The following is a 26291-nucleotide window of genomic DNA, read 5'->3' as shown; positions in this document are numbered from 1 at the left end:
TAGTTTTATGTTTAAAATATAATACATAAAAAAGAAACAAACCCACAACAAAACAAACTACAGAAACAACTTGACTTACTTTTAGCATCCCACAAAATGTCTTGTTCTGGAGGAGCAGCAAACAGAATGTAAAGACGCAGGGTGTCAATGCCATACTCTTTCACTACTTCCTCAGGGTCTATTCCATTGTGCTTAGATTTGCTCATTTTTTCCCAAGCAACCTGGAGCTTCTCACCAGTTTTTAGGTGAACCGGTTCACTTCCTAAATAAGAAGACATATAAAAACCTACTAAAACAAATTTTGCTCACTTGTAACAGCAATTAATTTGGTTGCCTAAGCATGAGAAGAAACAACTATTGCTAGTGTTTGGGGTTTTTTTTCCAAAATAGCTTCAAGAGGAATACCACCCATTCCAAACACTCTTTTCCCTCCCAAATTTTTCCTGTGTTAATGTTTTTAACACTGGTAACATCCCAAAGCTTCCATCCCATCATGACAAAAAGTCTCCTACATTCCAGGTACATTTGGAAGCTAGCTTTTTTATAACCATGACATGGTATTTTTATAACCATGATATTTCCTAGATAAGTGTATTGATTAGATACAATTCTGACCTGTACTTAGCTTTTGCAAATACCAGATTTATAGGTTCCAATTGCAGTATGTTATCTTGAAAAGAGTGTGTTTTCCCTTCCACAAATTTAGAGACCGAGTGGGGCATTTACACTGAAAAAGGTACAACTGAGTAAAACTCTCTGCTAAAAAAACCCCAATCTTTTCTAGAACAATATAGGGTAGCAAAGGGTAGCAAAACTTAAAAGGGTGGGTTAGTTGGTTGGTTGACTTTTAACTGTCTCACAGGGTTTGTATCCAGTGAAAACAAGGATGTATGAGAGGAATGCTTAAGAGAGGCAAATACGACCAAACCATTTTTGTTGCTGCAGGTGCCATAGCAATGACTGGTCCAGCTTATGCAGTGAAGACTCTGCAAAGAACTTGAGAATGAGCACTGTTTCCTGCAGGTTTTACATTCATAATACCTACTGAATACACCTGCACCTGTGTTAGTTTTGCCACAATGTTTTTGTAGGTTGTCTGTTTGCTGGGACTAACTGGCTCCATTCAGCAGGCTGCTGAGCACTGTCTTAACAAAACTAACTTTTGATCTTTTGGACTACACTGGAGCCAAAATAATACCACAGCACTGTTTCTGTGTTTGGATGCAATTAAAAGCTGCTGTGTTAGTAGGATCTTGGTGCACTCTGCAATATGTGTGAATATAAAACTCACAGAAGTTTCTCTCCATTTTACATATAAGGAGGATTCATTTTCTCTTCCAAATTTTCCCAGCACTGAACCAGTCCCTGGCTTCAGGGATGCACCTACGCTGATTTTCCCATGCAGTTTCTCTTACCAGTGAGATCAACCTCCTCTCTCTTCAAACACTGGCCTGTTGTTGTTAGTCTGAATGTTTGATTCTTGATAAGACCTTGAACCAAGAGCTTATGGAAAGGCTCCCTAAGGATGGAAAGAAAAAGAAACTTCTCTGTTGGAAACAGCTGTCAAAAGCATACTTTATGATAAGCCTCAGGTGTTGAGCCAATCAGGCACAATTTTTTAATGAAACAAGAATTTCAAGTTCACTATACATAAGTAACTGTCACCTTAGAAAGAGTACTTTGTGCTTTGATTCATGGTGGTTGGCTGGCAAGTCTGAAGTATTTATCTGCATTCTGCTCACATTCTTGTACCCTGATTTAGTACTAAGTTATTCTAACATCACTTTTCAAATTAGCATATGGATAGTTCACAGAAGTTTCTTAGCCAACAGTACAATTTCCCTAAATTCAAGCTACATCTCTTGTGTAAAAGCATTCAAGTACCTGGCCTCATTGTCTTACAAATATTTAGTTCTAGCTTCTCTGAGGAGCACAGGATTTTGAACAAATCAAAATGTTGTTGCACATTTCTTTCTATAAACAGATAAGACAGTTTCTCTAACGTAAGTATCCACATGCCTTGTCCCTTTGCAGAACCAGCCAGGAATGCCTAGGTGTATGAAAAAGTATGCTAGAAAAAAGGCAATGCTGAAAAGTTTGTATCTAAGTGCATCCATTTTTTAGCACCTTACTTTTCTAGCAAAGTTTACAGCAGGGAGAGTAAACTCCCATGAAATGAGTATATGACAGGGTTAAAGAGAGCACTGAAAGGCAGTAGTGCACTCAGCAAGAAATAAACTCTAAGTTTACTGCTCTGGTTGGCACACTATTGTGGCCCTCTCCTGTAATGATCTTGCATTTCTAAGGCATTGAGTCACACATCTGTCACTGTTTTCACTGGAAAAAAAAAGGCAACAAAATTAATCTCTAAAGCCTTTTGGTTGCCACTCAGAGAACAGGAAAGCAAGGCAGTTCTAACACAGCTTTCAGAACAGCAGGGTCCAGTGAAGGAGGTATGGAGCCAGTCCCAGAAAGCATTTACAGTCTGGAAACGTTATTCTGGGGCCCTCCAACACAGGGACATCAGTGACCATCATGTTGGAGGACATGATCATCACCACTGCTTAATACTGACTTGCACCTCCTAATGCTGATGTGTGCACAACATAAACAATCTGAATTTTCTACACTTTTACCTAATGAAACCTCAAATGTACAAAACAACTTACGTAAAAAGGATGCATTATCCCTATTATTTTTTTTTTTTAAAAAAAAGACAGAGTATAACCATCTAAAAAAGAAGTAGTAAAATCAGAGTTCCACATTTTATTTCATGTGCACAAAAAAGTAATAATCCAAAACATGACTCACTGTTAAGGAGTTAATACAGTATTTTACATTATTAAGAAATATAAATTACATGACAATTTATCTCATTATTTAAAACAAAGTAATTCAATAATCCAATTAAAGTATTATTAAATCATATAACAATTAGGCATGTTTCTACCATATTAAATCAGGTATCTTCCAAGAACTAGTCCTTAAACACTTTTGATGACTCTGAAGTAAGAAGGCATTTGAAAACAAAGCTATGAACTGGGAGAGAAAGTTACAGGCTTCATTTTTTATCTTCACCATGTTCAAGTTGGAACATGAGTTTCCTTCCTTGCATATTCTGTGTACTTATAAATATTGTACAAGTACTGGCACATATTGATGTATCACTCAGTCACAAAGAAGTATGAGTCTCTGCCACGCCAGCCACCTGGTTTTATCAACAATGTTAAGTAAGAGCAACAACTCAAGAATCTCTATAAATATTTTGTAGATGATACTTCTGAGGTTGACTGAAGAATCTTGTTGTTTAGAAGTAAAGGAACTTAAGGGAATGAGAATTTAAGTCAAATTTAGACAGTGAAACCAAGAAAAACTATTTTAAAAATAGGATGCAAAAATAATCTAAAATATAAAAAAATATTATAAATTATCCAAGTGAATAAGAAGGTAAAAATCTAGAACAAAAACTTTGTAACCCTATCAACAACAATGGTGGGAAAATCCTTCAGGATTTAATGGTTTATGAGACATTTCTTCTGTCTCCACAAACTAGAGATATTACACCACAGAAAAAAAAAAAAAAATTACCTCCCTATCATTCATACTTTGGTCTGTTTAAGATCTCAAACAGTTATTAAAATAGCTACACTTCCTGCTATCTAAAGTAAAGCTAATGAGGTAGCCAGATCATCCAAATCAGATAGGGCTCTCCACTGGAAGTGATTTCTCAAGGAACACTTATTTTTAATGACAAAGAGTTAGTTCAGATCATATGCCAAGTTACTAAAAACTGAATGCAGGAACAAGCATTTCTTATTTTTGTTTATGCTGACAGAGGCTACAAAAATGCAATACAAAATACATTACCAAGTATGGGGAAAAAAACCCCCAACCACGTGTTCCTAGTGGGAGACCGCAGGAGTATGGAGACGTGCCCAAAATGAGAAAGCCAGGGCCCATCTGCTAAACAGAGGGCTCTAAACCAAACTGAGCCCTGCATTGAATGCACAGTGTTTCTGGCAGTGTTGAGATGGCTCCATCTCATGTTCACATGCAGAGTTACACTTGAATTCATGTTAACAAAACTGCACAGCTTGAATGTTCCCCTTCAAGGGCAGGGATGCACTTCTTGGCTGCATAAGGGAACTGGCAAGGGGCTGTGGCACAGCAGGGATGATGCAATTCTGACCTAAATACTGCAGCACCTGGTCATGGCATCATAAATAACTCCTGATCCAAAACACCAAGAATAATGAAATTAAGCCATTTTCAGACACACTGACATTTCTGGCACAGAAGAGGTGTCTGGAGTTCCTTTGAATGCTTTGTCATGTTTCAGATTGTAGGTATAATGGAATGGGATGGGCCTTCACCTGCCTGTGAGGTTCCTTTGTGCTCATGCTGGAGTATCCACACTGAGACCTTGCCCATATTACAGCTTTTGATCATGTTGTATGTCCCAGCTGCAAAGTGTGCCTGACACCTCTGAGAAGGATCAGCTGTACCATGAAGTCTGTAATCCATCTTTGCCTTTCTCTAATGCTCATAGACAGGTTCATCTCTGTGAGAGACCAATCTCTCTGTATAGGACCATGCAATGGATGGTAGGGCAAGCATGACAGACAGATCAGTAATTTCTGCTCAGTGCCCTGTTCTTGTGCTCTTTGCTTTGCTCTGTGCAGGGTGAGCAGCAGGACTTTCAATCCCAGTACAAATGACCTGGCTGGAAGAACTCTGTGGAGCCTGCCATAGTGATATAATAGTGAATTCAGAAGAAGGGACAGCCCTAGCAAGGGAGTTCACTGTATGTATTTGCACCCTGCACCTTCAGAAAAGCTGAGAGAACCCAAGTGAAGACAAGACTAGATCAGTTGCTATCATCTGAGTCCAGGGGGCTGTAAAACCTACTGTTAGATGCAGCTGTGCAACCTTGTGGAGGTGACTGAAGGATGTGGAAGCTGATAATTTTAGGCAATAAAAAAAAAGACAAAACAATATTGAATGTTCAAGATTACACACAGTTAACAACTGAGTGCTTTTTGCTTAAAATCAGCACTAGTGATAACGTCCTAAGTGAATGCAGAGGAGCTGCAGCATTATTCCTTCACAGAACAAGCTATTTCTGTCACACACACATATCTTCTTTTATTCTGTAACTCAGCTATGTGAAAAATAGTGCCTTCTTACTCAGCAGATTTTCCATCTATCAGAGTCGAATCTGCTGACTTAACGGCAACAATAAACTTTTTTATTACTTTATAATCCTTCAGGGAGAATGTGCTAGATTCCATTTCCAATTATTCATCAGACAGAACTGATTACTGAAGTGTAGGGCAGAACCAAATTCTATGTAACGCGTACTTGCACAGCTGAGCAGGTGTAACCAAGAGTGTCAGCACACGCCTGCCATGGTGGATTAAGCTGGAACAGAGGAGGAGTTTTCTGGCCCCAGCTGCCTACCTGGCCCATCTCCCAGCAGTGGTCACAGCTGGGAGGGCTTGCTGCCTTGTGAATTATTTATAGAACCAATGCATTTTACAGACCAGACTGCTAAAACAAATTGACATCAATTTGGGCTTAACCTGATATCACATGTATGAATACCCAGAGGGTACCACTTATTCTGCCTTGTCATTATGGAGAAATTGAGCAGCATTTCTTTCCCACTGTCTCCAGTCCAATGCATTTAAAAATAAAAGACCATGCCTCATATTTAGGGGATATTTAAGCTATATTGACACCTTTACAATTTTAAGTGCCTACAAACACTGCATCTTCAATGAGGGCATGTGTGTCTGTAAATGCCTATTTTATACACGTTGCCTATAATATTTCTGTAGCAATCATTACGCTATATTTGGAAAGATTGCTTTGAAAATTCAAACTACAGGAATTTTGATTTCTGTTTTCAGCCACATTACTGTATTAATAACCATTAGTACATAATTAAAGACTATCCAAAAATATTTCAATGGATTTGAAAGTCAGAGGATAGGAGCTAAACAATGAAAATTTCCATAAAGAAAATACATCAAAATGAAAAAGTAATACAGATAAGTAGGGGAATCATAAAAATTAAGGATGCTAGATGACACTTTAAATGGTGGCAGCTCTTGTTAACTGAGATATAACAATTTTATTTTTTTAATTAGTGAAAAAGACCTAAGCTACTAGAGAAAGATAGAAAATGCACAAGAGGGCAGTGTTTTTTAACATTTTAGTGTTTTCCCTCAGAGCTGTGGGCTTTGACATCATGACTTCGAGCTTCCTAACAATAAGTGTGTTGTTTCTAATTACACTTTCCAGATCTTTCAGACCAGCCCTTGAGCAGTTCAAACAAGACTGAGCAAAAGGGGCTTCTGATTAACATTAAAACATTTAAAATAGATGGTAATATTTATAAAGGAGTTACGACTTTTATATTTAACCAAAATCCTAATTTGACTTTATGGCTTCAAAGCACCTAATGCTTTACCTTGCAAAGAGGTAAAGCAACTGAACAATTTTGTGCATGATGATGAATTTGTTACAGTCATCTTGCATTCTGAGCACATGTCTAAGCAGTTCATACACCCGGCCCTCAGGGCAATGCTGTAACAGATCTTCACAGTGCAACAGTTCTTGAGATTGTATATGGTGCCAAAGGAATTCTCCACAGTCTTGCAAACTGCTTCTACAGAAAGCAATTTCGATTTTCTTCTGCCATTGTCACTAGACATAGTCAGTGCTTCTTAAGGATTTATTTTTCATTGAAGGTAGAGTTTTTTTCTGCAATTTAACATATTTAGACCAGGCTACACTACACAGCTTTTGTGCTGCTGCTCTGACACACCAGAGTATGAACAAAACACATTCCAAAGTAATGCAGCTACAGAATCACATAGTCCTTAGAATAATGCAGGTTGGAAGGGACCTTTGGAAGTCATTTGGTCAAATCCTTTTTCTCACATCAGATTGTTCAGGGCCCTGTCCAGCTCCTTTTTGAAAATATGCAATGACAGAGATGCCACAATGTCTCGAGTCAAACGCTTCCAGTCTCATCACCTTCCCTGCCAAAACTATACTCCTTCTGTCCAGCTGAACCTTGCTGCAATCTGTGACTGTTACTCCTTTCCTTTCTCCGAACATCTCTGAGAAGAGTCTAGTTCTATCTTCCCTATAAATCTTCTTTAGGTAGCAGCAGATAGCAATTAGATTTCCTCCTTAGCCTTCTCTTCTCCACGGGGAACACACTCAACTGCCTTAGCCTCTTCTTGTGTGTCATGTGCTCCAACCCCTGACTATCATGCTCCTCCACTAGATCCTCTTCAGTTTGACAGTGTACTGCACACTGGGGTGAGGGCCTCAAAAGTAGACACAGTATTCCTGAATGATGAGCAGAGATAACTAAAGCTGGACATGGTTTTCCGAGCAGAGTATACTGTCATGCCAGCTGCTGACCCACCTCTAACTTGGTGTTCATCAGGATCCCTAAGCCCTTCTCTGCTGCAATCCTCCCCACATAGATGGCACAGCCCCAGCTGTTCTGTTCAAGTCATGGTAAAAGATGCATAGCTCTCTCCTCATCCACAGATGGAATCACTTCACCACAGAAGGAAAGCAGATTAAGTTGGGTGTAATTTCCTCATGGTAAATCCATGGTGGCCACCTTGTCATCTTGTCTTTCATGCCTGGAACTTGCACGTATCTGGTTTACTTAAGTAAACCCTAACTCAAGCCTACTCCACAATGGGCAGTATCTCTTGCCTTCAAACTTTCCTACTAAGCAGAGACCTTGACAGCAAAAGCCAAGGGAAAGACTTTCCTTTCCACTTAGGCTCTTGGTTGGATTTTGCATCAGGCCAATGTCTTCCTTGGTGTTCTTTTAAATGTTTGTCCAGAAGTTCTTACTACCTTCACATTCTTCACCAGTTTCAGTATCTGATGAGCTATGACCTTTCCATAATCCATACTGCCTATCCAGTAAATGCTTCTACATTTCTCCAGGGGTAACCCATCCTTATTTCCACTTTGCTTGCATTTCTTTTGGTCTTCTTAAGGTGACACAGGAGGTCCCTTTTCAGTCTAGTTGGCCTTTTTCCATGCCTTTTTTTCTTGCACACCAAACTGAACCACTTACTTTGCAAGAAAATCTCCCCTGCCCTGTGATCTCACTTTATATTGACAATACTCCAGCCACTAATATGGTTAATGTAATTTTGGAAGGCTGAAGAATTTGACTAGCAAAAGAACATTTTGCTGCTATGTGTTACAGCTCCACTAGATGGCTGATGGATTAGGATTGTAAAATCTTTTGCAGAATTAATAAACCTAAAATTGCTTGCAAGAGAAAGCTTTAGAATTCTCTGCTTGAAGGCATAGCAGCTCTGAGAGGGGCTGCTTTGAAAGGCCCACTCTTAGAGAGAAGGAACAGCCTTCCTGCTGCAGCTACACAAGCTGCAGAAACAGAGTGAAACACAGATACACAAATCATCTACATCCAGTACTTCAAACTCAGCTTTCACTACAAACTATTGCACAGCCAAAAATGAGTTATGAAAACACATTGACTATTTTCATCAAAATAAAAAAAACCTTGGGGAAAATATTCTGCTAGCCGCAGTAACTTGTCCATCTTTTTCTGGCTCACAGCTACTTGAATTCTAGTTTTGTAGCAATACTACAGCATTCAAATGAGTTCAGTGACATATATAGTTAGGCTCCTCTTTTACATCAAGATTTTAGAGGGGATACTTATAAGGAATGAATTTATATGAGTTGTGGCTGAGAAATTATTGAGCAGTTCTCCTCATGGGGCCATTTATTTTGACTCAATCTATTCAGTCATCTCTGCTGATGGGAGAACAGGACAGAGCACAGACCAGAGCTTCATTGTTGTGCCACTAGTACTCTCCAAGCTGAGGGTGGCATTCTAGTGTGTAAAAGAGCTGAATTGCAGTGGAAATGGGGATGTTAAGCTCAGAACCTATCTGAGAGGACAAAGGACAGAACAACAGATGACTCACCGTCTTCCATCAAACTTTACCTCTAACCAAAACAGAGAACAGTTGAATCAGGTTATAGCAGCAGCATCAACAAGAGTAATTAGAAGTAATTATATAAAATTCATTAAATAAAAAATAAATTGACATAAGATAAATATAATGCTTTTGCCTATCTAGAAGTGTTTGGTATTTCTCAGCTCCAATAATACAGTGACTTAAAAGAGTGCTTTTTTTTTTTTTTTTACATATGCATGGTTCCACTGAAATTAATGCTATTGCCAGTAGGAAGTTACCTAATTTGAAATAATAGCACTACACAGAATGCCTGAAGTTACTAGTTTGTGCATGCTTTTGCAGGCTGGAAATCTACAGAAGTGTTTTATCACTTGCTCTGAGCCAGTTAATACTCATGAAATAAAAACGTTTGTATGAACACATACAGGAAGAACAACTCACTGTGAGAAACCAAGTACTGACAAAGCAGAAAATTTCAGGCTTATTCAATGTAATGCTCCACTGTCACAACACTTTCCACTAATACTCTTGGAAGTCAAATGAAATAAGAACGATTTTAGTATAAATATATAAGGCTTACTTATGTTTTGTCATCTTTAGATCATGGCAAAAATGGCTGAAGAATCTTGCATAGAATAAGTGCATAACTGCATGCTCCTTTCCTCCGATGTACAAATCCACAGGCATCCAGTAGTCTGCTAAGTCACTATTAAATGGCCTGAAAAAACACAATAATAGAAAAAAACCCAATGTTGAAAAGAAAGACCAGCACTACTAAAGTAGCTCACCATCCTTGACTGGATGACACTGTTCACTGAGAGCAATACATGTGCAATAAAACGTTCATTTTGCTATCAGATCCTTTTTTTTTTAAGAAGTGAAATGCTAATTGTAGACAAAAATCTTATTTCCACTTACATGTAGATCCACAAAAAGATTATTTTTCTATATTTCAGGCAAGCAATTACCTGAGAAAGCAATGAAAACACTTGACTGCTCTTTAAATTTTTTTTGCAACTGTTTGTGACCAGCTTTAAATTTTTTTGGTATTTATCACGCCTTATATAGAAAAGACATGACCGTTTAAAAACAGTTAATTGTTTTAATCGACAGTCTGCATTGTTGCCATTAGGGGGCAATAATGCAGTTCAAGGCTGTGAAACCCTTTGTAGAGTGAGATGGGTCACAGCACTCCAATTGAAGGATGCTTGATGAAATGACAGTAAATTTGTTATTTCCAGCATATTTACCATGGTGCTGGAGGTCATCTCAATGGTTTCTCAGGATTGCTTATGGCTTCATTACATATTTCCATGTCTCCTGTAGTGGGCCCACAAAATACCATTTGTACAGAAGTTCTTCTCTAATGTAGGCTTCAAGCCTTGGCTCTAACAAACCTACTTGTTTTGTCAGTCTGTCTGATTATTCCATCCAAAATTATTGTCACAGTGACACTTTCTTCCTCACAGATGAGCCCAGAATCAAATCATAGATCTGGGATTCATGTATTTGGGGGAACAAATCAAACCTAACTTGCTCATAGGGCTCCAGAATCAACAGAGTAATTCTCCTGAACCAGTGAAATATGGTTTATGGAAATTAAGGGTATACATATGTGTAGCTTAGTTAAAAGAACTAACTAAATAAATCAAATGCAGGCAGCAATTTAGTGCAGAAGTCCATATAAATGTTCTCATTTCAGTGTAAAACAGATTAGACTACATTAAGCTGTTACTTTGACAGTTGGATGTTACATCTGACTATTTCTTCTTCAGCTTCTGGAAAAGTCCGTCTCGCCCACACACAAAAAATACTTCAAACTGTCATGGAGAGGAAGCAATCTGCCTAACTCAGTGATAGTAATAATATATTCATGCTATCACTAGAAAATAATTAAAATTGGCATATAAAGAAAGTGTTCACAGAAGATTTTTCTCTAGTTTAACCAAACTAGTGCTGCCAATACAAAAAAAATCGGCCCAGCAATATTAAGTCACTGAGTACATGTAGTATGCTCCCAGATACTGCTCTGAACAATAAACAAATACATGCCTAAGCAGCCCATCAGGTGGTATCAATGTTTTAAAATTCAATCCTTCCTGTCTTCCTCAGACTACATAGTAGGGATGTTGCACTAATTCCTCTTTGGAAAAAAACAGTGCTATCAAGCAGCGCTACTACAGGCAGACTACGAAGCAGAAAAACAGTTAAGTAACTACATCTGTCTTCCCACACTTTTCATGCTGCAGACACTAGTCCACAGCATATGAAAAATCTCCTTTCATTAATTATGCATGTAGTGGAAGTGCTGACACAGCAGGAGATTGCTGTGATGCTTCTTCAATTGAGGTCTGCGCGCACAGAAACGGCAAGAGCCACCAGAATTCAAAAGAAGAGAAGTGAAGATGTCAGACTTGGCAGATGGATATTACACTGGACTATTCCTCTGTGGAACAGCACTGCCTGTCCACACACTGAACTACTCAGTGCATTGCCAGGAAGGGTACATTCCATGCAATTTACCAGTCTCAGAGTCATGGCAGGCTGTCATTCCTGATGGTACCCCCCACTAAGGACTTCAGCTCCTCAGCTGAAGATTTTCTCTGTGCCCTGTCCCATAATTCCTGTTCATGCAAATTTCTGCTCATTGCCTTGTAGTTCCTGTGCTTACATAGTTGTGTTTATACATCTTGTTCTTCTAGATCTTCTGACACAGGAGCAATCAAAGACCACATTTTTGGACTAGCTTCATATATTGTCCTGGTTCTGGCTGTGATAGAGTTCTTTTTCTGCTGAATAACTGGTACAGTGCTGTGCTTTGAATTCAGTATGAGAATAATGTTGGTAACACACAGATATTCTGGTTGCTGCTGAGCATAAACCAAGGACTTATTGGTCTCTCATGCTCTGCCAAAGAGCACATGCACAAAGAAGCTGGGAAGAAGTTCAGCCAGGAAGGCTGGCCCAGACTGGCCAAAGGGATATTCCATACCATAGACTGTCATGCCCAGTATATAAACTGGGAGAGTTGGCTGGGAGATGCCAATCGCTGCTAAGGGATGGACTGGGCAGTGGTCAGCAGGTGGTGAGCAATTTTACAGTGCAGAGCTTATTTTTCCTGGGTTTTCTCTCTCTCTCCCTCCCCCTCCTTGTTATTATCATTATCACCACAGTATTTTACTTTGTTTCAGTTATTAAACTGTTGTTATCCAAGCCATGATTTTTACTTTTTTTTTCCCCCTCCTCCTGATTGTCCCCAGCCCATGGGGTGTGTGTGGGGAGCGAGCAAGCAGCTGTGTGGTACTGAACTGCCAACTGGGGTTAAACCACACCACCTACACTGTGCTGTGTTCAGGCCCAGAGGGCAGGCACATAACGAGGACAGTGCAGGGATTTACACTGCCAGTAGACTGCAGCTAGAAGCTGGAAGCACCTGAGTGTGTGGCCTCTTGGTTCCCTTCTCTTCTGTGTAGCAGGCTTACCCCAGTGGCCCTGCACCTACAGCTCTCACCTGTCTGTGTTGTGAGGGTCCGTGTACCTCAGGTAGTACCAAGCAGAATCAACAAATGTATCCATGGTATCGACTTCTCGCCGTGCTGCTGCCTTGCACCTGAGCAAGAGAGGAGAAACCTTTCAGGTATGTGACAAGCTTGAAAAAAAACCCCAAACAAACATGGACAGAAGGGCCACATAGACATTTAGACTGAAAACTGAACAGTCTGAAGAGTGACACGTTCAGAGAAAATTCAACAACAGTAACAGGACTGACTTTTTCCCTCTCCCTCCCAAAACACAGCAAAAGCAAACCGAAAAGAAGCCTGAACAGCCATCACATCCAGCAATAGCAGAAGATGGCAGCACACTGGACAGCCCTCTCAATCTTGGAATTTTTTGGAATTGCCATTTTGAAAGATACAAAGCACAGACAAGCGTACACTGCCACACAGCTAATGGGTACTGAGTATAGATCACACTCGCTAGGTACCAGCATGTTTAGCAGAAAGGTCAGGTGATGCCTCTCACTGCTTGTCTGTACAAAATGGCCTTTGCAGATTCCATTTATTATCTCTAGAAAAAATTAACTTACTTTAATTTCAGCTTTCACTGAGATCAAATCTCTTCTAGACCTTGTAGCACAATTTTAATTTGTGATTACAGCAAATTGATTTTTGCTTGTAATTGTATTGGCAGCCCTAAGGAACAGTTTCAAAATAGATTTTAGAATCTCATGTTACTTTCTGTTAATTTGTCCTTGAATATTCATTGTTTGTAGGAGTCAATAATCACATTTAATAAACTTCCATTTGTTGTAAATGATCCCTCTTAAAACTCTTACTATTAGAACAATGGGATTATTCTAATGTCAATGAAATTGTGAAATCTGTGACACTCTTGTACATAAACGCCACTGATAATATGTAAGAAATCTACACAGTTTATAATTTTATCTAAGTTTAAATGTATGTATATGTATACATAATAAATGGGGACTGGCTATTTCGTACTTACTAACTCCATATTTAGTCTCTGATCAGTCTTCATGAGTGAGCTGCAACATGTATTTCAGCTTGCCTGTCTGATACTTCGGCTTGGCTTGCCAAGGCAAGTTTACAAGAGCATCACTGCTTAACATTTTCCCTCATTCTGTCTCTGTACCTGGTCCTCTTCTACATGCAAGTTTTTTTTCCCAATGAGAATAATGTAATAAAGGAATTTTACTTCTAACTGATTTTTATATATATAAAAATAATAATTTTATTAAATTGCACACATAAGCAAAGACTTGGCCAATGTAAAAGAATGGCTTTTCTGTCAAAAGCAAGAATACTTTACAGTCACTGAACCATAATTACATCTGTTTCATGCCTCTGTGCTAAATGGACATGGCTCACTAACACAGAGACAGCATGGGCATCTTTCAGAGTTTGTATAATTTATATCAATATTGTGATTACAGATACAATGCTGTAATCTCATTAGACAATCTTCAGATGACTAACACAATTACCTGGACTTGTGTAACAATGAATAACTTGGGCTTCTCCTCCCATTTATGATTGTTAACATTATTGTCATTCAGATTCTCAGACTTTTGTATCCTTCCATCTGGCTTTCTTTATTAATTCTAGATATTAAACAAAACTAATAAAAAACCTTATAACTGGAGGGAAGAACTAAAGGAATGGATGATGTAAGTTCTCCGAGCAAGGAAAAACAAGGATGACTGCACACAAAAGTAATAGCTCAAATGATTTGAAACTGTAGCAGGCATGGATGAGCAATACTGATGATAGCTGTCAAATAGGTGAGAATTAGGAAGACAAATAAAGATGAGAATTGAAAAAAAAAGTTAATTTCAGTAAGCTACCACATTTTAGGCTAAGAAAGTAATCCTGTGTGACTTTATTTCTGACTAAACAAATGCCTTTGATTAACTTCTATGCAGTGCAGCCACAATAACTAATCAGAATCGTAAGGATTTGCTATACATCACAAGTATATGTTATTGCCTGGTAAACAACAAAATAATTTTTAACTAAGGTTTTGGGGGAAGCCAAGAGTGCCTTTCACACAGTGACTTTCAGTCACAACAGGAAAATTTCTCAATTGAAATTAGGAATTGTAGACCAAGGCATTTCTGGGGTTTTTACTAAAGCTGTGGATCATATTCAGTACGGCTTCACTGCAAAGGTCACACTTTAAAATACACTACCATGTGCAATTTCAATAGGCACATCTGAGAAGAATTTTTTTATGCAGAAACATAGGAGTAAAGGTCTGTTTTGCAAAAACATTACATGTTATGAACAAAGTTCAAAATACATGTTTCCAGAGAACCATGGAACTGCTAATATTAAAATAAATTTAGATGCTATGAATCAGCTGAATTATCAGTGAGAGCCCTATTGCCATTTATATGTCTGATTTCCCTGCCTAGAAGCCTGATAACATTTGGTCAGTGTGCTAAGAGCAGCAATGTATTGCATTGCTGATGAAAAACTTCTCTGGAATACCTCATGTTCAGTTCCTCCCACAGAACCTGTAGGCAACCTTCAGTGTACAGAGTATCTAAGCAGTCCTCAAGATTACACAACTGATTTTTACAACACTTCTCTCACCACATAATTCAGACTTTTTATTTCTTGAACAGATGGACTACAAACAATAAGGATTACAGTAATGACAAGATGCATTTACTTTCAAATTTAAATTACATGCTATCTATAAGGTACAGCATAATTATAAAGATTTATATAGCCGAGTGAACACTTTATTATTGACTATTGCAAGAAAATGAACACAGTATTAGTTTCCTTAACAAGAGGACTAATTCAGTAATCATTATAAGCTTTATATAAACACTGATGAAAGATAATTAAAATAACTGTAGTAAATGAAGTGAAAAATACTGTTAAGAAATCGGAAACAGAGAAAATTATTCTGTTTTCCCTTTGTTTCTTTCCTGTAACTTAAAACAAGTCAGTTTTGTTTCATCTTGCTTATGAAAAAATAGCAGTTTGGGCATTGAGTGTTGCAAAAAAAAAAAAAGGAGTTTTACAGAGTGTATAAGAAAAAAATCCCTGTGCTGGGTCAAACTAAACATCATTCTGCAGCTGAATCCTGTCTCAGAGCAGTAACTTGCCAACACTTTGGGAAAGCGCACAAGAAACAAGCAGGTGCAAAGTAATCTCTCCAGGCTGCAGCAAGTACAGCACTGACTTACCTCGGACAGGAACAGTTCACCCATTCTGGGGCACTTTCCAAAGGTGAGGCTCCCTTTCCTGTGAACGTGGTCACACTGGGCAACACCACGGGTAAGTCTTTGTAAGGCACAGGAACAGTGCCACATGCTGGGCAGTGAATGATTGGAATGGGCGTTCCCCAGTACCGCTGCCGAGATATTAACCAGTCTCTCAATTTGTCACTTGTTAGGTCTCCACCTATTTTTTTCTTTTTGGCCTGCTGAGTAATAGCTTCTAAAGCCTCCTGCCGAGTCATGCCAGTAATCTGATTGAAAAACAAAACAAAACAAAAAAAGTGACATAGAAAAAGAAAGAAAAAAATTTAGTTGCTATCAGTGAAAGTGCAAAAACAAACAAAACCAGTTTTCTGAGAGCCAAAATAATAATTGCAGTCTTACCACTGGTTAACATCCTGCTATCCAAGAGGCTATTTACATACCAGCTGCTCATTTGAACCTTCTTGCTTAAAGGATTATGTTCTTTATGGTCTGAATAGAAGAAGGCTGAAAAAGAGTCTTGTAGACCCCTTCAACCATTATTGGCAGATATTTGAATTTACTGCTGATATCTTTATCGGTTGCTGTATGCCAAAACTTTCAGAATTCTATGATGAACATAAGGTAGAGACCGAGGAAATGCAAATGTTCAAACAGCTTTCCTTCTCCTGTGCTCATTTCAGGTTTTTCTATTCTTGCTTTCACATACTTTTTAACCACTTAGACCCTACCCTACTGTGGACAGAATTTCTGAGCTGGAGAGAAAATTTAGGCCTGTCAGAGGCTCATCTGTTTCCAGGAAACAGTTCCTAGGAACAGTTTTTCTCTCCAGAATTGTTTTTGTAAAGAGGTAATTTTTCTCATAACAATAAGAACAGACATCCTGGATGTGTTTTCTGTGGTCCCACCAATGGGGACAAAAGGGGATGTTGTTCCTTCCATCAATCAGGGTAACCTGGCTGGAAAAGCTATATAAGGTTAGAAAACTTTGAAATAAAAAGCTGAAAAATTGACCTTGGTGGTGTTCATGCTTGGACCTGCACCTGGTATTTCATGTCCTCTAGCAACACCCTACCACTTAGACATAATGTGTCAGCTACTAAAACACACATTTTCAAGACCTGTATCTAAAGATAAGATTCCTATGTCTCTTGAGGCATTCATGATACCACAAAGGCTGAAGCTGTATTTCAATGAATTTGTGGAAGAAGGACTAGTATGTTCATGTTTAGGTTAAGAATCTATTGAGATTATGAAATAAGAATCAACTTTTAGCATAGGTTAAATTATTCTGTTTCCTTTATAGAACTGAGACTAATTCAGAGGAAAGTTCAACTTTCCTCTCATATACAAAAGGAAAAAACTTTTTTTACTGCTACAGTAGAGCCAATGTATTTAATCATTAAATTATTCCCAGAAATTTGGTAGCATAAACTTGGCTTGATTTAAAAAAAAATAAAAAATTCTTTAATAATTCAAAGTATTTGTAATACAAAGTATTTGGCACTCTTGAGAAAACAGACTTAATTTGCTTTGTTACTGTAAGCTGAAAAGAAATCCATACTTGTATGCCTACCTCTGCAGAATTAATGATCTTCTCCAAACCATTTGGAAATGTCTCAATGACTTCAGTGAAAGAAATACCCAGATTCTTAGCTACTGCAGCATCTTCTGCACTAGTACTAGGAATTCCTAGAATGGATGAAAAAAACATTTCACTGCTATGGCAGTCACTTTATAATGACTTATGTTTTCCCAAAGGACTTAAAGAAAATTATTTAAGAACAGTAAAAATGTTTTTTGTATTCTTTAAGTAGTGAAATTGAAACAGCAATAATTAGAAATATGTTTCTCAGTTCCTCTGTAATTCAAATATTCATCAGTGTCCTGTCCTTTCAGAAAAGTTTGAAAATTTGATGATTCTGAAAAAGCTAAAAATAAAGCTATAAAATTTGGATAGAATTATAAAATTTTCAAAATAACCATATTATCTAAATATAATATATTTAAACAATACAAATTTTAATTCTATTTGCTAATATGATAATCAAAGACTAAACAAAGAGCAAAGTCTTCCTGTTTCAATATTAATTTAGCTCTAATTTCATAATTTATTAAAATGTACCATAATGCAACAGTCTCAAACATTACTATCCCTTTAACTTACTATGAAAGACATGATTTGTTCATAAACTCAGGGAAACAATTCAAATAACATCAGTTTGAAATTCAGACTATAACTAGTAAGAATACTTCCTACTGATATTCAGATGAGTTACACAAGTCTCACTATTTAAGGCTCCCAATGCTCTCTTTTCCTCTGTGTTTTATTATTTGGGACAGTCACACATTTTAATTCTGAGGGTTACCTGGAGGGTTACCTTTCACAGTGAATTAAGAAATTTCTTAGCTTGCTTTATTATCACATGTATTCTGAAATAATATTAAGATGCTAACATTTATTATTTACACAGAAATACATCTTCCTGTTTATTTTTCCTTTTCAATGATAATTTAATTAATAATTTGAACCATCTTGCACAATTACTGTCATTGTTAAAAGGCAAAGAAACTTATTCCAACAAGACAATGCCAACATTGAAAAACTACATACAGAAGTTCTCAAAATATTTGCTGAGCACACTGGAATTATTAACTAAACCAGCTTAACAATCCTCTTAGTTCAGGCAGTGAAATGCCTGCTCTACTTTAACTCTGCCAATATGTGGAAGTTTGGAAGCAGATGACTGAAGAAAATCAAACAAAACTCCCCTGTGACAAGTAACTTCTTAACTAGAAAAAAGATAAAATTGCTATTTTATCTTTCCAGCAGATGTACACTCTTGCCATTTCAAGAATAATATTTGTATCTTAATTTGTCAGAAAGCCCTGCAGTCTGCAACAGGTGACTTCACAATATGCTCTAAGAATGGAAAAAAGCACGTCCCGGTTTTTGGTCTGCTTCCTTTTGAAAAGATGATGCTATTAATGTACACTGGCAAAGCTCAACAGCTGGCACCCACAGCTTCCCAAGAAGAGCTGGGCTGTTTCCAACAGACATAAGGCCAAAGTATGTGCCAGCAAACTGGAAGATTTTAAGGAAAAATAAGATTAGGTATTTCAATCATTTGGCTTCTCCTGTATGAGGAAAACCTTTGTTTCTCAAAACCAGATTAAAGTCTAAAACATAAGATGCAGGTATGCTGTAAGCAAGGTATACAGCCCAAATGGATAATTTCCATGACGGTCATCCAAGACATTTTTGCACAGTCAGCAGGTTTTATTCAGTCCAGTTGTGCAAAAATAGCCAATATTGGCAGCAGTGAAAGCAGCAGCCCCAGGACAGAAAAGAAGTATCAGCAACAGGGAGGTAACAACAGGAATTAGGGGATAAGGAATGCACTGGAAAAAGGGAAGAAGACATAATATTTCCCATTAGGACTAGAACAGAATATTGCCTTCTCAATGCAGCTGAGACCATGGCAAAGCACAACAGTAAACAAAGAGCTTGGTGGGTGCAGATTAAAATGGACATGGCTTTTAAAACTTAACAAAGTTTCTACTTAGACTTATTAGGACAACCATATTATCTAAGAGTATGTACTTAGCTGCCCAGTTTGGGGGACCAGGCTCCATATCCAGAAAAAGAGTAAGACAGGCAGCTTCATAGGACAACTTTGAGAACAGAAGCTCACTGCAGGTGATTCAGCATCCTCCAGCAACACCCTCCCCCTTCACCTATGGATCCTCAACTCTAAATCAGGTGCCTTAAATTATGGGAACGCTACCTTGAGAGATAAAGGATCTAAGATAACTCTGCAAGACTATCTGAAAAAAATTATTACCTATCCTGAACTACTTTACTGGCCTCAAAACAAATATTACTAGATAAAAGTCTAAGTTGGAAGTTTTGTACATTTACCATCTGAAGCATTTCTCTATAAGGATGTACATAATTCATGCAAACTTAAGACACACAAAAAAAAGCCAAAAATTAGGGCTGTTTGTCAAAAAATGGTACCGTTCTGTTTTGATTAAGGATGGTGAGAGACAGACAAACACATATGCTGTAGGTAACCAATTTTCTTAAGATACACAGATCCTCAAACTCAGCTCATTAAATGCACTCATTTTGTATTTCCATTTAAAATTATCATCCTGCAAATTTCTTCACCCACATAGATTCCACATAGCTCCTTTTCCCTTCCTTCTTACCTAATGAAGAACAGAAACCCAAAATCCGGGAGAGCGAGCCTCTATGATCAAATATTTACCACAACAAGTATCTTGTGCTCCAACACAGCAACTGAAAACCATACTATTCCACTTACATATCTAACATCACATACCTATTTTAGTATCAAGAAAATTATCAAAATTGTTTTTTGCTGAGATGACTACAGGAATCTCCTGATTGGTAAGCAAATTCACAGCTGTCACTGAAGTAAGTGAGTCTGAAAACAAATGTAATGATATGGTAAATAAAATAGAAGATATGCTAAGAACATCACTTACCATTACAATACAGCTAATCTTAAACTTACATGAATTTTAAATAACAGTTTTCTTTAAAAAAGAAAGAAAATTACAAACCTATTCACATTTCAAAAAAGTTGAGATGCATGAAAATGCACAGTAAGTCAGATTGGTAAATTTTCATGATTAGAAAACATACTTATAAAAAGGACCTGTATAAAAACAGAGTAGGATTTTGATTATAACATAAAAATTGAGTCTTTGATCAAAATACAGGCTGCTGCAAAGTTGTATGGATTTGTTTTAGTAAGCCCTGGTTTATGTACTACCATACAATACTACAAAATCCCACCAAAAATCAGATAAAATTGCAGGGGAGCATATATCCTTATGATTTAATTTCTAACAGAAGATCTACAAAGCATGTGAAATCTTTTTTTTTTTTAACCTGTGTTAAAAAGCCACCTAAGTAATCTACTTTTTTCCAAACAGGGCATTCATATTCACATTACAGATGAGGAACCCAAAGTCCACAAGCAAGGGGAGATAGGAGAGGAGAGAATTACGAGTAAGAACTAATGAACTGAAATTGATTCACAGTATGCAGATCGGGTGGCTCAGCAAGAAAAAAACCGAATCTGAACACTACTAATTTTGAGGATTTGAACCCCAGATCTCAATTTGGGCCTATTTCTAACTTTTTCAGAGCCTTTAAGTTGATGATAATTTCAATCATTAAAATGTGGGCTGCTAAGAGCTTCCTTTCACCTTTCTTCAAAGCCAAGCTGAGGCTATGAAGGCTTGTATTGTAATGCATAAAATCTGCTTGAAGTAAAGTAACAGCAATTTTGAGAACAGGGCTGTTATATCTCATCATGCTTCTTAACACAAATGATATATTTATTTATTTCTGATTACTACTTTTTCAAATTTTAGGTATCTGAGGTATTTATATTATACAGAAAACTTCCACATTCAAACCATTGCACACAGCTTTCCTCTGTTTAAAAAAATACAAAAGGGACAATTTAATTTTTTAAAAGCAACTAACCAAAAAGCGTCATGAGCAGGAAGCTGAGTGGGCAGGACACTGGTTTTAAAAATAACTTCTCTCTTCCACCCAGCAATAATTTTCATTTTATGCTGGAACCCAAAATAATAACTGCAGTTTATGAAGGTGCTCTTTCCTGTGCTCATTTGCTCACATCATTATTATAACTGAATAGAGAGAATGGTACAGGTACAAATGTAAGACGATGTATGCTGAGTATTATAATGAGATAATGAACAACGTAATGGTCAAATCTTTATCTCAGGCACCTCCTGCTGTCAAAACTATTAGACTTACCAGATTCTAAATTAACATATATTTTTGTAGGTAAAAAGAAAGAATTCAATGTTTGACAACTGGTTGTTCCATCTATTTAAATAATAGTAGCCTAAAATAAAGACATGCAATTCAAGACTAAAGGTTTTAGAACTTTCAGTCACTCTGCTATACAATAGCTTTTTTTTCTCTCCTAGAGAACGCAAAAAACATAACCTCCTAATTATTTAAATGAGAACACAGTGAAGAAAGAGAATTACAAGACTATGCCCATTGAAAAGAAAACAATTACACTTAATTAAATTAAAATTTCAGTGTTACTGAGGATTTTTTTTTAAAAAGTCTTGGTTAATGTGAAAATAGGGTTTGTATAAGGCCGTCCAAAATTTCTTTTCATTTAAACGCCATTGTTGGCCTTTCATATGTAAAATGCCAATCTCAGCTAATTTCAACTGAAGAATGTAAGTATATTCACAAGTAGCACAAGTATGCAATAGCAGAGTTATGTGGAATTGTGCCTCTTTTTTGAGGACTTTTGGCTGGCATTTTTCAGCTGAGAGTTTCTTAATTTAACTCAACCAAAGCCTTTGAGCTTGTTGTTAACATACACACAAAAAAGCTTTGCAAGAATTTCCACTTAAAAACAAATATAAAAATATACCATTGTCCTTATTAAAAGCAAATTTTGCACTTTTGTGATTTGGCTTTAAGCATGGATCCAACAAGGTACAGACATATGCATGAATATTGTGTTTGTGCAGTTACTGCTTTGATTTGGTTCAACTGCAAGAACTGCAATTTTATTCTCCAAAATTCTCCAGGCTTTGCTCACCTCTTAGACAAGGGCTTTATGTACTCAACACAGTCAGGCTTCTTTTTCTTTTTCAACTAGCAAGCAAATTTTTAAAGGTAGAAATGATGTACTTAAAAAAGCAGGTTCTGTACAACCAACACAATTTCCCACAAGATGCTGTTGAAATCAGATGTTATATAGACAATGAAGCCTCATCTTTACCAGTAAGAAAAAAAGAAAATACTGAACACCAGCCTGAAGTAGAAACAAAAAATATTCTATTTACTCTTGTCATTTCCATGTTTTCCAAACAACAAAAAAATACTAGACCACAGATGCTAAATACAGGCAGAATTGGAAGACTTCAGGAAAGCAGTTAAGAACAATTAAAGCATTATCAGTTGACTGTGTAAGTCATGACTGCCATAGGGATACTCTGAATTTACTCCACTAGAGTCCTGTATTAACTAAGGATCTGCATAGTAGAGTATAATTTTACTATCTATCAGTGATTTACTTTGCTATATATTAGTGATCTATTGACCACTTTAGATTGCTTATGACAGGAAGAAATCATTGCTGATGCATGAATTAGTTCTGCTGTCTTTGTCCTAATGACAAATTACCACAAAGACATGAGACTTTCCAATGGGCTGACACAGTCAAATTTGGACTATTCATTTGTGATAGACAAGGAAACAAGAATCTCTTCCATTGCTTTTATATACTACGAAGTGTTACAACTATTATAAGAAGAAGAATTCTAGCATAGCTGCTCTTGCCACATCTGAAGCCAGGACAGGCTGATGTGACACTGTGTGACATATAGCAAGAATCAAAGGCCTGCTAGTTCTCAACAGGAACAGCTCCTGCTCAGCTTGATACACATTCTCCAAAGATCATTCTCTATAACTGTTGCTCTTCTACAACAAAATGCACTACAAGAAAAATACCACCTTTCCCTGGGATTAACTCCCTCTGAAAGACTTCCTTGAAACTGCTATTCCCATGCAGCAGGCTGTGAGTTGGTAAGATACATAAATGGGAAGCTCCATAAATGGCTTCAGGTGTATAGGTGTAAGCTGCTACCTTCTCTTCTGTTACTTTGCCATTAACCTGAAAAAGAGCAGAAAAAAATTCCCACTGGAAGTGCAGTGATTATAGATTTCCCTTCCTTTCCAAACAGCTAATGAGTCTATATCACCCTACAGATATACACAGATCCAAATACCAAAGCCAGATGCATTTGCACTATAGAAATTTTCCAGAATCAAACCTTGACAAAACTTACTTTTAGGCCTTGAGAAAGTTGCTTTACAGTTTTGCCTTAGTTTTTCCAAATATATCTATGAAATAGATATATTTGGAAAATATAATTCTAAATTAGAATTAATAATAATTCTAATCCCATATGTAATATTGCACTGTGCTACTGAGATAGACTCAATCCCTGGCTAAGCCATCCAGAATCCTTCTATTCACTTTTAATATGCATGCCTTGTTTCCAAGAAACTGGAAGGAGATGCTACCTCTGAAATCTGAAGAGAATTTAGGATTTTCTCAGCTACAATAGACTTTACATCATACTTCTTAGATGAAGTAAATGCTGCAATTTATGTACAGAAATAAAATAATAAAAGGTGGCACAACAAACAATTGGACATAAAATGTAAATAGTAAACCTAAGCGACTTTTTAGAATTACCACCTGGAATTATCAATCAAGGTTTATATCTTAGACCAGCTAACTGCAAAGTATATAGGGGTCTTGGAGAGAGATTTTTCTGTAGCAAGTATTGACATAAATCGTTAGAAACAATTGATAAAAACAACTTTAATACAAAGTAATTTATAGAAATACAAATACTGCATCTTTTAGCAAGGTGCAAATCAGAGGTATTAAAAAGGTTTCATTTGTCTCAATTTGAAGTTCTAAAGAATTCAGTACTTTAATATAAGAAGTCACTTTTAGAATGTTAGACCAGAGTAAATAATCACAATAAAGTTTTGAAGTACAAGGGCTGAAATTCAATCAGGGTCTCTGAAAATCTCTTCTGTCACTACCATATTCATGGAGCCTTGTTCATCTCTTGACAAAAAAGGGGAAAATCTGAAGTCTTTCTGTAGATAATGATAAATTTTTTTTTCAGGTTTCCTTTTCCTTCCTCTCCTTTCTTTCTATCTAGACTTCTCTGTAGCACCATCACTACCTAATAGTGTGGTTTCCATTATTTTAATTATGGTATATGGTAAGTGAAATAATGGACAAACGTAAGCTAAGCAGCTTGCCTGAGGTCAGCCTGGTTCTGACAGAGAAGGTGACATGCAGAGAAAAGCAAAAGCCCAACTAGATCCTAGCTGACATGCAGTGCTACTTGATAGTGCACTTGGCACAAATGTTCTGGCTTTTAGGTAAGCTTATTATCTGGCATATATTTTGGCATAAATATACACAGCCAATTTACATCCACTTGAACACACAAACCCTTTCCTAAGAAGGATAGCAGGGAGTATCTCTTCAACCCTCAACTGGTGTTCTTCAGGAATCTGTGCAGGTCTGTGCATGAATATAATAATAATCCTTTTTAGGAGGCTTCAAGCTTTTCAGATCTGAAAATCCAGTCCCATCACACATTTCAGGAGTTGCAGCTAGCCCAACCACGACAGCAGCAATTGAAATATCTGACTTACCTTTAGCAAGAAGTCAAGAGAGCACCCAACGCAGTCACCTATCCAATTTGCTTGCATTTCTTTAATACCATACCACTCAGGGAGATCAGATAAAGCATCAAACATGGCCTTAAGCAACAAAAGAAAGAATTAGAACATTCAGCTTTTGTAAGCATACAATGGTTACAATGGTTATATGTACGGGTTTAATTATAACTAACAACAAAATGTTAAGGTTTTGGTAAAAACACTTGAGGAGGTAGCTTTATACTGCTGCTACCTCAAATTAATCGCTCTGAGAATAGAACTAACATGGTACAAGCCAGAGAGGTATGTCACTGCTAACAGATACCTTGTTATTAAACATGGCCTTTCTTTTGAATGGACTAGACCTTAAGATACAGGAACAAAAACCTAGATGAAAACAAAGACAGAAAATATTCCCAGTGGTTTTAACTTCTGGGAAGTGCAGGATCACTGAGCTGAACAATACTTGCAGATATGAAGCCTACATTTGGATTAGTTGTTTTAAACAATAGCCGAGAGATGGCAGTCAGACTAAAGGTGTCCTTTAAGGTGACATGTCCTAAAATTTTCAAGCTCTGATTTAAAATAGCATGATAGTTTCTAGATATCTATATTTTTATATTTGGTATTGATATTTTACCAAACACAACAGGCTGTAAAATGGATTGGGTTCTTTAGGTTGTATCATCCTGCAAAAACAACACTAAGCCTAGTAACAAAGGTTCATATTTAAATAAAAAGCATACATGGTATTATAATAATATAACTCTTATAAGCAACCAGCAGTGAAGCTGGGTCTAGAGGAATCAAGGGTCTACAACAAGTCTTAACAGGAGTGGCTGATGAACCTTGGGATGTTTAGGCTGAAGAAAAGGAGGCTCAGGGGGGACCTTATCACTCTCCACAGCAGCCCAAAAGAAGGCTGTAGTGAAGTGCAGGTCAGTCTCTTCTCTCAGGTAACAAATAACGGGACCAGGGGAAATGGTCTCCAGTTGCACCAGGGGAGGATACTAGAAAAAATTTCACCATGGAAAAGGTTGTCAAACATCAGAACAGGCTGTCCAGGGAAGTGCTCGGGTCATCATCTCTGGAGGTATTTAGAAGACCCATAGAAATGGTGCTTAGGGACAGGCTTTACTGATGGACTTGGCAGTGCTGGCTAAATGGTTGGACTTGAGGATCACAAAGGTTTTTTCCAGCCTAAGTGCATCTATACTATGCAGCAGTGAAGAAATTAAGTGTTGCCTCCTTTACTAGCCAT

At 37.3% G+C, this 26291-nt stretch overlaps 1 protein-coding gene across 2 annotated transcripts in view; it reads right to left on the bottom strand.

Annotated features, from left to right (window-relative positions):
• LARS2 (leucyl-tRNA synthetase 2, mitochondrial) overlaps window positions 1–26291 on the bottom strand; it is an 83721-nt gene that overhangs the window by 18280 nt on the left and 39150 nt on the right. For both annotated transcript variants that reach the window (XM_015617628.1, XM_015617629.2), the window contains exons 8-16: window positions 25025–25132; window positions 23291–23450; window positions 20088–20192; window positions 17315–17430; window positions 15724–16007; window positions 12511–12609; window positions 9580–9717; window positions 1416–1519; window positions 80–262 (exon numbers count right to left, since the gene is read on the bottom strand). In XM_015617628.1, the coding sequence (XP_015473114.1) occupies window positions 80–262; window positions 1416–1519; window positions 9580–9717; window positions 12511–12609; window positions 15724–16007; window positions 17315–17430; window positions 20088–20192; window positions 23291–23450; window positions 25025–25132 (1297 nt within the window). The remainder of the gene's footprint in view (window positions 1–79; window positions 263–1415; window positions 1520–9579; window positions 9718–12510; window positions 12610–15723; window positions 16008–17314; window positions 17431–20087; window positions 20193–23290; window positions 23451–25024; window positions 25133–26291) is intronic.

The sequence above is a fragment of the Parus major genome, chromosome 2 (genome assembly GCF_001522545.3).
Source record: "Parus major isolate Abel chromosome 2, Parus_major1.1, whole genome shotgun sequence".
Lineage (NCBI taxonomy): Eukaryota > Metazoa > Chordata > Aves > Passeriformes > Paridae > Parus > Parus major.
The sequence above is the reverse complement of the archived record's forward strand: the minus strand, read 5'-3'. Positions and strand labels throughout refer to the sequence as shown.